Source organism: Cyprinodon tularosa, unplaced genomic scaffold (genome assembly GCF_016077235.1).
Source record: "Cyprinodon tularosa strain WSP-4 unplaced genomic scaffold, ASM1607723v1 ctg940, whole genome shotgun sequence".
NCBI lineage: Eukaryota > Metazoa > Chordata > Actinopteri > Cyprinodontiformes > Cyprinodontidae > Cyprinodon > Cyprinodon tularosa.
This window is the reverse complement of record NW_024039719.1, coordinates 97,715-112,380: the sequence shown is the minus strand read 5'-3', so window position 1 is coordinate 112,380 and position 14,666 is coordinate 97,715. Positions and strand designations below refer to the sequence as shown.

General features: G+C 38.1%; 1 protein-coding gene across 2 annotated transcripts in view; it reads left to right on the top strand.

Moving 5' to 3' along the window:
* Positions 1-14,666, top strand: part of LOC119776608 (DENN domain-containing protein 2D-like) — a 62,975-nt gene that overhangs the window by 26,580 nt on the left and 21,729 nt on the right. For both annotated transcript variants that reach the window (XM_038275104.1, XM_038275105.1), the window contains 2 exons: positions 3,643-3,693; positions 7,088-7,180. In XM_038275104.1, the coding sequence (XP_038131032.1) occupies positions 3,643-3,693; positions 7,088-7,180 (144 nt within the window). The remainder of the gene's footprint in view (positions 1-3,642; positions 3,694-7,087; positions 7,181-14,666) is intronic.

Genomic DNA, 14,666 nt, shown 5'->3' with positions numbered 1-14,666 from the left:
AAACTGAGTATGTTTGTGATTTATTCAAGTATTTATTACAAAGTATTAATCAAACCCATCAAAGTCATCATCCTCTGTTTCTGAATTAAACAGCTGCACTAAAGCAAACATGCCAATTTCCCCTTCTTCGCTGTCAGAGTCACTTTCCGTGCCAGGCGGCTCCTCGGAAATGATGCCGGCTTTTGCGAAAGCTCGAACAACAGTGCCAGCAGACACGTTAGCCCAAGCATCTACAATCCATCCGCAAACGGTGGCGTAACTTGCCCGGCGCTGCTTTCCACTTTTCGTGAAACTGTGGTCTCCGTCGGTCATCCATCGCTCCCACGCCGCTCGCAGCCTTACTTTGAACGGCCGGTTCACACCGATGTCGAGCGGTTGAAGTTCCTTTGTCAGACCCCCAAGATAACAGCGAGCACAGCGTTCATTTGTTTCACCTTGTTTTTCAAATCGGCTTTGAGATGGGCACGCATGGAGTCAGATTAACAGTGATGGTGATGCGTGGAAAAAACCACCTGGTCTCCTTACATACTCCTCCCTCAGCCACTCTTCCATCATCTCCTCATCCATCCAGCCCTTTTCATTTGCCTTAATAACGACTCCAGCTGGAAAGGTCTCTTTAGGCAAAGTCTTTCTCTTAAAAATCACCATAGGCGGCAGTTTCTGTCCATTTGCGTGGCAGCAGATCCACGCCCACACTTCCCCCTTTAATGTTCTCATGGCGTTCTCAACAACGTCCGCAGTAACAACACACATGGGGCGCACCGCACATTTTGAGGGAAAAAAAAGACGTTTATATGCGCCTTTTAGTCGCGAAAATACGGTAGCTCTCTTCTGGATGCTTCACCTCAGTCCTGATTGGTGGTTTGCTGCAGGGATACTTGTTCCTTCTGGAAGGTTCTCCTCTCTTCACAGAGGAACACTGAAGCTCCGACCCTGTGACCATGAGCCTCTTGGTCACCTTCCAGTTAAGGACCCTTTGGCTCAGCTTAGAGGGCCAATCAGCTCCAGGAAGCGGCTCCATTTGCAGGCAGATATTCATCCAGGTCGCCATAAACAATGTAATTCTGGTACTAAAAGTATGTTTTCTATCCTTAAATCACTAAAGAATGCTAATGGACTTCTTTAAACATTTTAATGACATTTCTGAGACAATTTCATGCTTTTTACATTTTCTCCATTAAACTGCATGTCTGACGTCATCATCAGACACGCTCAGAACAGTCCAACAAAATATGATTAAATCATGTTTATCCACATTTTAGTTGTTTCTGTCTTTGGGTTAAACACTATATGCCATAATGTTAACATAAAAGTAAAAAAAAATCGACTCAAAAAGACTAGATTTATGTTTAAACCCAAAGCCAAGAAGTTAGCTCTTAGCAGTAGCATAGGATCCCATTTCCTTCAGAGACGAGTGTTAAAACAAAGGATTTAAATGCATTTATTTCTCAGGAAATACATTATTAACCTTTAACACATTATTGTTTAGTACGCTTACTATTTTCAGGGAGGGAAAATGTAATTTAGGCCTTTTTTACAAAGTAAAAAGGAGGGCGACCCAAATGTATATCCGGTTGCTTAAATGAGCTGATGGTACGGATCGTGCTCCCGGGACGGATCTGGTATTAATGAGCACAAATGTTTCTGGATCCATCTCCAGATTAGGTTAACCTGCCTCTGTGGTACGAAGATATGAAGATTTGACTTTGTATGTGGTGTTTTGTGGGCTGAGATGTCAGCTGTGACTCTAAACCTTATATAGACAGTTGTTTGCCTTTTCCTAATCATGTCCAATGAACTGAATTTACCACAGATTGACTCCATTTAAATGGTGAAAATATCTCTGCATCAGTGGAAACAGCTTAGTTTGCGGCTTCATGGAAAGCCTGTAAATACTTCCACCATTTGGATTTTTCAAACATTTTGGAAACAATTTTTTGGAAAGACATTTATTTCAAATCATAAGGGAAAAGGCTGAAATCTAATTAGATTTGTAAAATTTTTGGATGTGCTTTTTTTGCATGCATTTAAGATTTTCTAATATATATATTTTTACATTAATTGATTGCTTAAAGAACTAATTAAGTAACAAAGCCATTGTTAAGAGTAACATAGCATTATTGCAGTTCATCTTTAACTGAAAAAAATAAAAAGACTGTTACTAACTGAGAAAACCTTTAACCAACTAAAAATGTTTTTATGTCTTTATAAACCAACTATTAAAATGAAAAAATTATTACCTTGTTTTTGTGTTTATCAATTACTTAAGCCTTACAAACTGATGTGAAATGTTATCCTTTTTTCACACGACTCTGTTCCCATTGAACTTTTATTACATGTACAGTTTACACACCTTCCCATTAAAGAAAATGATAAATTCACAGTAGTGATTCAAATAACACAAAGCTGAAACATTAATAAAAATAATAATTTAGTAAAACAAAATCTTTTTTTTCTAATAAAACTTTAAAAAAAAAACTTTCCCAGATCAATGAAAGACAATAACTTCTTTTTTGTCTGCATTCGGAAGAAGAAAGTTAACAGTCAGGTTTTTATGTCCTTAAGACATAAGACTAAACTAATTCTAAAAAACTAAAACTAACTGATATTGAAATAGTTACAAATAAAAGTAAAGTAGAATAAAAAAATCCTAAACTGTTTTTATTTTGCTTAAGTATTTTCTCTTGGCAGACTTGAAAAGTTGCTGTTTGTTGAAAAAAAAAAGGACTCAGAGCAGAAACTAGGCAAAACTGTGAAAAAAAAAAAAAAATAAATATATATATATATATATATATATATATATATATATATATATATATATATATATATATATATATATATACATTTTGGACTTAAAAGGAAAATTGTTTTCTGTAAATGTTCACTATCCAGAACTCTTTAAGGGATGTTTTTCAACATTAATAACATTTTTCCTGCAATATTTAAGACTCTTCCACCTTAAAAAATGATTTTCAGTTTAAGCCATTTTTTTTATTTAAAATGAGCAATAAATGTTATTTTTGAAGTTGAAATAAGTTTTATTAATGTATGTTATTTGTTAGGAGTGTCTCCTTTTGGACTAATTAACATTATGGTCAACCACTAAAATAATCCATACCTGATAGCATTTGAATAATCCAGAAAGAAGAGGATCTGGTTTAAATCAGTTTCCCCTAAAAAAACATTTTTAGTCTAAGTCAGAGCTGTTATCATGTCTGCATGAAGGTTTGTTCAAGGTTGCTGTTGTGCATTTATTTAGACTATGGTGACTGACCATGTGTACCTGAGAGGTCTTCTAGGGGGCAGGATTACTGACTGGAGCCAGACTTGATTAAACCCAGCCTCCGTTTGATTGTTCATTTGATTAGTTGCCATCATAATAAAGTTTTCCAAACAAGCTTCTTGGTCTCCATATGACTCCTTAGTCCGGTTTATTTAAAGGCTTATGTTCATGTGCACCCTGGAGAGGTCCGCCGTTATAGAGAACTTTAGAGACACTGAAAAAACAACAACATTCAATGTCTTTTTCAAACACTGGCAGATTTCCATCACCATCTGCACCATGTTTTACTCACATGAGTGAAATTATTTCTTGCAACAGCATCATAACTAACCCCAAACTGTGTGTTTTTGTGTGTTCAGGTGAGCAGCCCAAAGAAAACCTCACCACCTCTGATGTGCCTGGAAAACGCAGTGAGTTCCTCCTGGGATTGTTTTTTTTTAATGCTCATATCCAGTTACTTCCAAAAAACAACAACAACAACAACAAATGCATTTAGAAGACAAAAAAATATATAGTTTTTCCACAGTACCCAGAATAAAAAAAATAAACGTGTTTGGCAGCATGTCTTTTTGGAAGCTTCATTGTGAGTTGGTTTATTTAAGATATGCTGTTTAATAATGCATTAGAAAATGTGCATTGCTTCATTTACTGGACCAGGAGGTTGAAGTCTGTTGTTGTGTAGCTCAGGGCGTTCTCTATGCAGAGGGAAACGTTTTCTAGCAGAGGTAGAGGGGCTTTTAAACAATGTGGGTAGTGATCAAAGTTCATTCCTATAAATTAGAAGTGTGGGACCTGCTCCACTTTGTGCACTGAAAGCCCCGCCTGTCTGTCTGTCTGTCTGTCTGTCTGTCTGTCTGTCTGTCTGTCTGTCTGTCTGTCTGTCTGTCTGTCTAGTTTAGCTTAGATTTATTTACCTTCGATTTATTTGAATAGGGACAACAGGGGTTGAAGTTAAGGATTTTTACCCCTTGCCCAAAGGGCAAGTGACTTTCACATTTAATTTGCCCAGAAACAATTTTTACTTGCCCAGTATAATGTTTGATAAATATAGTTCCTAATATTCATTTTTGTATATATATCAATGAAACATGTTTGTTTTAAATGTTTTTTGTAATTCAGTGTTTTTTAAGTTTCCAGGTTCCTGGTGTGTATATGCATGCGTCAGATATTGAACTCAAGCCTACATTACCGTGTTAACATGCTTTTCAATTCTTCCTGCACATTCTTTTCAAACTAAACTTTGCTTTAAACTGTTGTGTGCTTGGAAAAATATAAATTGTAATGTTAAAAATAAAATAAAAAAACTTGAGAGGTTAAAAACTTAAGAAAAATCACAAGACAGAAGTCCATGTCACATATTAATAACTTTTATTTTAGAGTCACGGTATGTTTATACAAGATAATACTATTAATATATTGTGACTGTTTTAAGGGAATCATTATACATAGTTATTTTATTCAGGGTTTCCACAGTCTTACATCATTTCAGAATTCCCTGACTTTTAACTGACTCAGGATTAGTTTTCCCTGACAAAATAAATGCAGCAACAAGACAATAATAATAACATAACAGGTCACCAATTTAACATGTTTAGCTCTATAACATTTCAATGCACCTCTCCAATGTCTAAGAGAAAATTTTTTTTTTTATGTATGACCTGCATCACTCTACAGAAGACTGCCATATGATAGCCATATTTACACTGTGCGCATTATGCCAATTTTCCTAATCCCTGACCGATAATTTTTAATCTAGGGTTATCTGGGTGGTGGGTGAAATGGGTGGAGGGTAAAATAGGTGGTGGGTGTGTTACTCTACTTAAATTTTTTTGCCTTGTTGTTTTTTAGCCTGCCAAATCAAAAAAAATGTGTCTGATTCGTGCCAATTCCCGGACAAAAATCACGCCATCTGGCCGAAAATCACACAGCTTTTTTCAAGTCACCCGAGAATGTGTTCAAAACAACAAAAATGGCGCTGGCAACGCTTGAGGGTCCTTTTTTAAGCAAATGTCGGTGATTTAAAAGTAATTTTGAGTGATAATTTTTTTTTGCGATCATTGCACTTGCCCGGCGGGCAAATGCAATGAAATTTGTACTCTCCCGACAATAAAAACTACTTGCCATCCAGCCCTGATATATAATGTGAAGTGCAAAGGCCCAAGAATTGACCCTTGTGGCCTTCATGTGTTTGTTTTCAGAAAGTTAGAAGTCACATTATTGATCACTACACACATTGCTCTCTCCCTTTTAGATATGGTTTAAACCACTGTGGATATCAGACAGTTCTTGGAGCAGTATGTCGTGGTTTACTGTGTCACATCCAGAAAAAAGCATCAGTCTTTTTTCACCTTAATCTACTCTATGTAGGGATGCACGATATAATCGGCCCCCTATCGGTATCGGCCTTAAAACTGAATATCGGACAGCGGCCACCCCACCGATATTTAACCCAATATTTGATCAGCTTCTGAGTTTCTAAAGTCTAAAAAAAAACAAAAAAAATACTACTTCTTCTTCTTCCTCAAAAACTTCTTTTTTACAGACTTAAAAACTTTTAAAGACGAGGGAAAAATATTGATACATTAAAATATCACAATAGCCATTTAAAAACACCATATCAATCTCTTTTACTAATGAAATATTGCTATATGTCATCGTTATGCTACGAAATCCCCCGAAAATTGACGAAATTTTCCCATTTTTTCTTTATGTTGATATATTGATGCAGTATTGATCTATTTTACTAACAAAATCTCACAAGAATTTGCAAAATATCACGAGAGTTTGTAACAGAACGATGAAATTTTGAAAGTAAAATAGATCTATACCGCGTTTTTAAAAATCAATTTGATATCAGCATATGAAAATACATTTCAGTATATTATTTTTCAAAGTGTCCGAAATGGATAATAAAACTGCTATTTTCAATGACTACTTATTTTTGTCCAGCTTTAACATCAGTATCGATATCGGTTATGGGGTACATGAGTTTTAAAATATCGGCATATCGGATATCGGCCAAAATCCCAATATTGTGCATCCCTAACTCCATGTTTTAGTTTTTCCACCAAGAAACTATTTGCTGTTTCTGTGTAATACTGTGAGCTTAAGCCAAATTGCATTAGATTTAATATTCTATGTGATTCTTTTTTCAACACTTTGGAGAATATAGACAAGATACTTCCAGGCGGATAATGCCTGGTCTGGTGATCCTGACTTAAAGATTGGTGTAATTCTTGTTTTTTTTTTCCAAACTGTGTGGAATTTTCCACCGTTGATGGACAGAGTTATTAAACTTGTTGGTGGCTTTACAGATACCTATCTATTTTGTTTTATTATAGCTTTGATTCTATTATCTGAGCGCTTTTGCCTCATTTCTTGGCTCGAATGAAAATGCTAAATTGTATTGCTGTATTGTCTCTAGTTTTATAGATATTTGAAGATTATGAGATCAAACCTCTGGACTTATTCCTTCACTGAAGAAACAAAAAACATGTTAAATTTTGTTTAATTTCTTTATCATCTCTCCTTGTCTCCGTCTCTAATTTCACGTATAGTTGTTTTACTGGCAGGTAATATAATATTTTTTATTTACTTCTACATATTACTAGAGAGGAGACCTTGGCGTCACTTATTGTTATTATATAATTTTCTGTTTGTCTCATCTAATATGTCTTATCTAATCTATCTAAGGGCTTATCAGGTAGAGTGCCTGCAAACAGCACAGGAAATGTGGACAAGCTACTTTGACTTTAATGACGTTAAGCTGTGTTTTTTTTTTTTTTTTTTTTTTTTTTGGGGTAGGTGCTACACCACCCAATGAGGATGATGGACGACCAGGGGCCCTCAAGAGGTTTAGTGCTTTGTGGCCCTCCTTTCGAAAAGGCAGAAAAGACAGTGAGTATCATCTCAAATGCAGCTTTGTCTGGTTTTGTGGCAAAGGTTGGTTTTGATTTGACTAAGTTTCTGTTTGATTATTTCCTTTTGATGCCACAGTGCAGGAAATCAGGGTTACTCTGCTTCACTGTGCCGATGTATAGGTGTTTATAATGCAAAGTTCGAATTGGCTCAGTGTGCCTAAAGTGCATGGAGGTGGGTGAAAATTAGGGCTGCAACTAACGATTATTTTAAAAATCGATGAATCGGACGATTATTTTTTCGATTAATCGATGAATCGGACAAAAAAATTTTTTTATATTAACCTCTTTATTCCAAAATAAACATTTTAGACAGAACAAACAAGCACACAAGTACAGGTTGCTCATTAACTGTACTGGTTCAATATGAAAAATAAATGTTTGTGTTAAAACTACGCAAACTTACATGAGAAATGTAGCTGTACATCCACAAAATATAGGGTACTTTGTTTCATAAAGCGCAAAAAAGACATTTTTGTTTTTAAAGCCACTAAGGGGTTCAAACAATAGGCCCCCCCCATTTCAACAAATGAGTTTTTTTTAGACTAGAAGAGTTCTGCCTTTTAAGACAGGAAAGTATAGCAGTTAAAGTTGCTACTTGAGAAAATACTGAACCATAGAGATAAAAATAGCCCTGTGATTCAAATTATAAATTGTATTTGGAATAAAAATGAGAGAACTAGGGGTGCTAAAAAACACATCCTCCAAAGACAGATATTTACATGGGAATGTGGCAGATAATTAATTGACATATTACTGATCTTGCTGGATTTTATTCTGCTTTACTTCCATAAATTGCAGGATCTTCTTTACTTTATCTTTGCCAGAAGATTTAAACTTTAAAAGCCTTGCCCTCATAATTTGCAAGTTAATTTATTTATAAAGAAAATATAAACGCTGCTTAAGCTAATTCAAATGAAATTAAAAGTAAAATAAGTAGCCAACCTTATCACTGTCTGTAACCTACTAACACCTACCTGAGAAACTAACGTTACGTTTCCCCACTTTAAAACCAAACAAACATGGTGGTTCCGTGCCATGTTAATTTCTTTTGAAAAAAAGTTGCATGTTATCACTTTTTTCCCTTTACAAAGCGCAGGCTATTTTAATTATTGTGATCAATTTGCGCCGTCAATCCCGGTGCATGCACGCTTCATTTGCAGTCTGGACGCTGACCCCTTGCTCACACTGGCTCCGGTGCGGTTACCGAGCCGACGGAGACCGCAACTCCCGCACACCCCCTCTCACACCGCCCTTTTGACTACGGTGCGGCTCTGCGGCTCCGGCAACAGGTCCGGGGATTTAACAGAAGTTCACTTGAGTTCACGTAACTTCACGCGATAACACGGCCCAAATAAAGGATTTTTGCGAGAGCTTGTTGCGGAGGGCTCCGGCACGCCGCAAGGATAGCTTTCTTGCGGAATTTTCTGCAGCGCCGGAGTGTCTCGGTAACCGCAGCCGGACAGCTCAGCAGCCGGTGAGAGAGGTTTACGTCTTTTTAATGACTTGGAATCACTGCGGCGCCGCACCCACCGCACCGCAACGGTAAGACCGGAGTCGGTGTGAGCCTGGGGTGAGGCTCTGACTGCAGCGCTGAGAGGGACTCCTGCGGGAAAACGCGGTTGGGGTGGGGGAGGCGCCCCACGGCAGAGTAGGAACGATACATGCTTTCACGTAAGAGTCTCTAAAAGCCGCCAGTGACACCGAAAAAAGTCGCCAGATTTGTCGCTAGTCGCTTTTTTGAAAAATAGTCGCTGGAGGGGTCTGAAAAGTCGCTGAGTTGGCAACACTGCACCTGCAGCGCTGACTCCCTCTGCCATTTTTTATTTTCTTCCTCTTTCAGTCAACAGGCAGTGATGACGGCGCGGCGGATGACGCATTAATCGCGCGACACAACTAATCGATGATGAAATTCGTTGCCAACGCTTTTAAAAGTCGATTTTTATCGATTTTATCGATTCGTTGTTGCAGCCCTAGTAAAAATTAAAGCTGGTGTGCAGCAAAGAGACATACAACAACCAGTAGGACCAAGAACAATTGCTGTGGCAACCAGCGATTGTTAGAAACCTTCAGGAGAAAACCCTTTTCTTTTCTAAAGTTTAGACAAAAACCTACATGAGCTCATCGCTATATTTGACTAAACCTTTGTACCGTGATTTCACGCTGTCAGTTTAGAGGGATTTAATCTTTAATAGAGTCTAAGCTGAGAACTAAAGCTAGGCGTACACTAAGATTTTTTTCAATCGTTACACGCAGCTACAGCTCACACTGTACGACAAAACCGCAGAGTATAAAAGCTCACAGCTCACGATGTGCGTTCTCACACTGTGCGGCCCGACGCTCTGATGCGATCTACCTGCTCACACTGTACGTCTAAAAACCATTTCGAACATGTTTGATTTTGTCCCGACCTCATGATTCCTGATCCGGAGGTGGTCGTGAGAGGTTGATCGCCCATCGTTACCCGCAGAATACTTCACGATGCATGACCAGGCTGAAAGTCGGCCCGATCGGAAACGTCTTGCACAACTGAAGAATCTGCCCGAAAAGGGAAAAAAATCTTACAGTGTATGCCTGACTTAAAGATGGACCCTTGCAGAACTGTGTCTCTGTTAATTATTTTAGTAAAAAATTAGCTCATTCGTTTTCTCTATTAAATTCACTCTTTTAAAGATAAATTAGGAATCATATAAACTTGTAGAACCCAACTTTACCAATTTTAAAGTTTATGTATTTAAATAATTTGCAACACGTCATCTCAAAGCCCTTTTCAAAGAACAATCCCTCATACTTTGCATAGCAGACAGAAATATTCCCTCTCAACAGGAAGAAAGCTCCAGGAGAAACCGAAGGACCTATATACACAGAATCACTGATCCAGGAATATTTTCTATATAAAAGAAGGATGAAAAGGTGATTCTAGCTCAGTTAGTGTTTTTGAAGAGACAAAACCAACTAATCAGAAAAGCTCTGAGCCGGTTGTTAAATCTAAAGGATGAGAGAGAGCACAATAGTTGACAGTAAAAGCTGAACCTGACACTCAAACAGATGGAGGTAACTCCTGAAAGCTGTGAATTAATGCTGCCTTTCATTTCACTTGGAAGTAGGAAGTAAGAATGAAGCTTCCTCTGTGGTGGTTGTCTTCCAGGCTCCCGCTCCCGATCGTATTCTTCATAGGTGGTCACAATGAAAACCATAACAGGAACCCTGTTCCAGCCGTACTTTCCACATCTTCTCCTATAAACGCTAAACAGAAATACTGAAAGACTTATTTAATGCTATATATAGTGCAGCAACTAAATATTTATTAAATATTGAAATAATCAGTTGATTATATTTTCATATAATAAATAAATCAGGATAAAAAGAGGAAATGCCTTTTATTTCCACCTCTTTATTCTTAATTAGAACATTTAAGCGGATACGGTAGTAAAGAATACAGTTAGCTTTGTAGACATTTTGTTAAGATGATATTAAATAATAAATAATGTTTGCTTTCAATGAAAATCTTTTTGTTAACAAGCTTGTAAGTCAATCATTTAATAGTTTGAATGAGCCGCTCAAACTGTCGTGCCAAACCGGATTTTGGTTCACCAACATTTATGCTGCTGCACCTAAATCAGCTGTGCAACCAATGCAAACTGTTAGCTTAGAGCCCTGCAGTGTCTTCACTCACTGTGTTAGCAAATTAAAACTCTAACATTAAAGTGATTGATTGATTTAATCTAATTTTGCATTAAAATCATGCAGTAGGACAAAGCAGGTGGTTCTGAGTTATTAGAATCAAACACAAATATCCTACAGTTAATAGCTCCACAGCAGGTGTCATCAGAATCCTGCAGACATGAGGAGAAACCATTCCCACCACCATCACAGGGAAGGTGAAAGAACAGGGACATATCAGGGCAGCCCTGAAGAACTGTGGTTATCCCAGTTGGGCTTTTTTAATAACCAACAAGAAGCCTGCTTAGAGGGAAGAAAACAGAAGAAGGAACATCATCATTCCCGATGTTGGAGTCTCAACCAGCACCGGATCTCTGTGCTCTTCAAACCCGACCATGCAACACCCTGAAACAAAACTGGTTCATCCCAAAGACAAGTGTAGTGTGGAGTGCACAGAACTGTATAGTGGAGAGACCAAGCAACCGATACACAGGCGCATGGCTCAACACAGGAGGGCCAACTCCTCAGGAAAGGACTCAGCTGTTCACCTACACCTGAAAGTTAAAGGACACTCATTTGAGGACAACAACGTCCATATTATGGCCAAAGAAGACGGATGGTTTGTGAGCTGGGATAAGGAAGCCAACTTTGTTAACCTGGAAAATAAAACACTCAACCGAAGAGGTGGTCTTAGGCCCTGTCCACACGAAGTCAAAACGAACACGAAATGCTAATATTTTCCAGAACGTCTGTCATAAAGACGGAGACGTAAAATAAATGTGATCGTCCACATGAATGCATGAAAACGCTGCAAAATGTATGCCAGGCCTGCAAGTGGCGCTGTGGTGCCAAAGCAAAAATAGGCGACGAAATGTTGGGCATGCGCACTAATATTTATACATGGTTGCCCTGCGGGTCCATTTTCATGGTTCAGTCAAAGTCAGGTGCTGAACTATGTCGTCTATATTGCTCTGTTCTTCCTGGAGATATTCCAGAAGAAGAAGATTCTGTTGTAAGCCCGACAGCAGGGTGAGTAGCATGAGCAGCAACCATTCAACACAGTACGGCGTCATTGTTGTTGTGATACTGTTTCGCGCATGCGTGTTTAGAGGCGACGCTATGACGCATGCGTGTAAGAAAAAAAATGCGGTTAGAGCTTAAAGATGGAAACGTGAAAACGGCGTTTCAAAATCTTCCCACTCTGAAGGCTTAATAAAAAAAAGATCGACCCCCGAAACGCCGGCTTCGTATGGATGAGAGGCTGGTTTGGTGAAAAATTTGTGCGTTTAGGCCAGGGTTTGACTTCGTGTGGACGGGGCCTTAGACATAACCTTTCACCCACCTGCAGAGCGCTTTTACCCGTCCTCACCTGACTCACATTTTAATGAAGCATGTGACCGAAACCACTCTGACGAGAAAGTTAACGACCCGTCAGAACCCCCCCAACGACCATTAACACCGCCCAGGTCACCTTCTTGGCTAATCTAGTAGGAGGGATCAAAGTCACCTTTTGTTCTCCCTTAATATTTTGTTCCACTTTCAGTATATTCATCTCAGTGCTCCCCACCACTACTTAGAATTGCCTCTTGAGGCCAAACGTCTTCTAGAAACTTCACATCCAGTTGCCTAGACTGAATTTTTTCAAGCTTGACCCTCACCTGGATGACTCAGTCTTCACATATTCAATCTTTACATTATTCTTTATTAGTACATTTAAACACTTCTCAGGTTAGTTGATCTAAAATAATAAATAACAAACACCTACTCCTTCCCTTTCATTTACCCGCTGCCATGTATGCTGGAATTTCCTAACTTGTAGTGGTTTTTGCTCCCTTCAGCATTCCCCCCTTTTAAAAAGTTCAGTCTTTAGTGCATATTTTGTGTTTGCAGCAGTTTTGTATTTGCAGTTTGTTTGCATGTAGCTGCTTTGCTTTTTGATTCAAACAATTCTATTTTGCAGTAGTGAATTTTCTACTCATTCATGTATATGCAGGGCATTTGCTACCTAAGAAAGGATAGGAAATAAATGGCCCTTTGCTAAATTGTGATATTTGATGAAAAAACAAACCCCCCCCAAAAAAATCAGATTTTTTCAAAGTAGTCAGATTTTTTTTTTTTTAATCAGCTTTAATTGAATTATCTATTTAAAAAACGGCCAGACAGGACAGGGTGATGAAGAAATGTGGTTCAAAAAGAAGCTGTTTTTCTTTTTGTCATTTTTTTCTTGATCTATGCTGCCAGAATTAAAGGAGCACAAAGTTCAAAGGTTAGCTGGATTTCCATAAATAAGTGATTAAAAACCAACACTGAGCATTGTCACAGCGATTCAATCTGTTAGTTTGCTAAACTTCCTAATCATTCCTTAAGATGCACCTCAGGATATCCAGAAACTGGATTCAAATAGGATTATAAAGGAGCAGGATTCAGACTCCAAGTCTCTCACCTGAAAACAAACTGCAGGTTTAAGGGCTATGTTTAAATCTGTGTGCAGAGGTCAGATTATTTGCAATAGATGTGAGGATGAACTTTATTATATGAAGGCACATGGCAGATGTTGTAACTTGAGCTAATCAGCCACACTGAGTCACGGCACAGCTCTAAAACAAATGCCTGTTTGTGTCCTTTGTATCTAAAAACAAAAGGGAGAAAAAAATGGCTGATTTATGAGGATTTTAAGTTCATTACAGGTTTTTATACCTGGGTTATTTCGCTGTTGGTTTCATAAAGTTTAAAATTATTAGCTGTAGCTTTAAAAGTTCAGATAAATTCTTAGACAAACCCCTTAAAAGGGAAGAGAGCGCTGCAGCATGTTTACACACAGAAACTGAAAAGTTGAGGGAGAGGACATGTCTGCCTTAACTGGATGGAAGCAAAGCAGAGCCTCGCCACCATCAGCACTCATCTGGGATTTTATGATATTAAAATGCTTATTAGAACTGTTGATGTTATTACAGGGGTTATTGAATCATCCGTCTCCAGCAACAAAGTGGAAACCCATTGAAGTGTTTGGTAAATAAAACAAGGAACAACATTCAGGACATAGCTCTGAACAGGGAATTCTCTGCTTCTAGATGAATACTTTCAAAATGTGCTCATTTTCTTTTAAATTAACAAAGTTTGAAAAGAATGAACAAACTGCCATTTTAGCTTCTCAGCTCTTGGTAATAGAATAGAAGCTGTTTGAATCTGAAGGAGCGGCAAAAAGATGTGAGTTCAGCTGTAAATCCATCAGAGGGATGTTCTGTTCAGCCGAGCCTTCTGGCTCACCGGCCTATAATAGGTGCGCTCTTATGTTGACCCGATGAGGTGGCACTGTTATCATTTACTGTAAACAGTAGCTATTCCTGGGACACGCTTTTTTTTTCTTTCTGTTAATTCTAACGTTTCATCTCCATGAGTAGCTTTGCAGCCCATTCTACAGGACAAACACAGCTCCTTTTCAGATAGCTGAATGTTTCCACTGTTTTATTGTCTTTTGTTTAGTGCGTCATGTGTTATCTAAAGATCTTAGGTATTATTTAAAGAAAGCATTTTCTCTTCCTTAGTTTGTAGAAGAGCAGATACTCTCCTTCACTCCTGTAAAGGAATTCCAAAAAAGTAAAGAAAAAAAACAATCCACTGGACTTTGTTTCCAAGTTTGAAGATGTTTCGCTTCCGATCCAGGAAGCTGTTTCAATCCAAAAAGAAAGTCTTGTTTTGGCTTAGAAAACATGCAAATTGAACGCAACGAGCGAGTTTGGTTTCTTTATTAGCCTGTAATAGCCTGTAAAACCTGTCTATGTCTTGGAAAGGGTTAAACATTT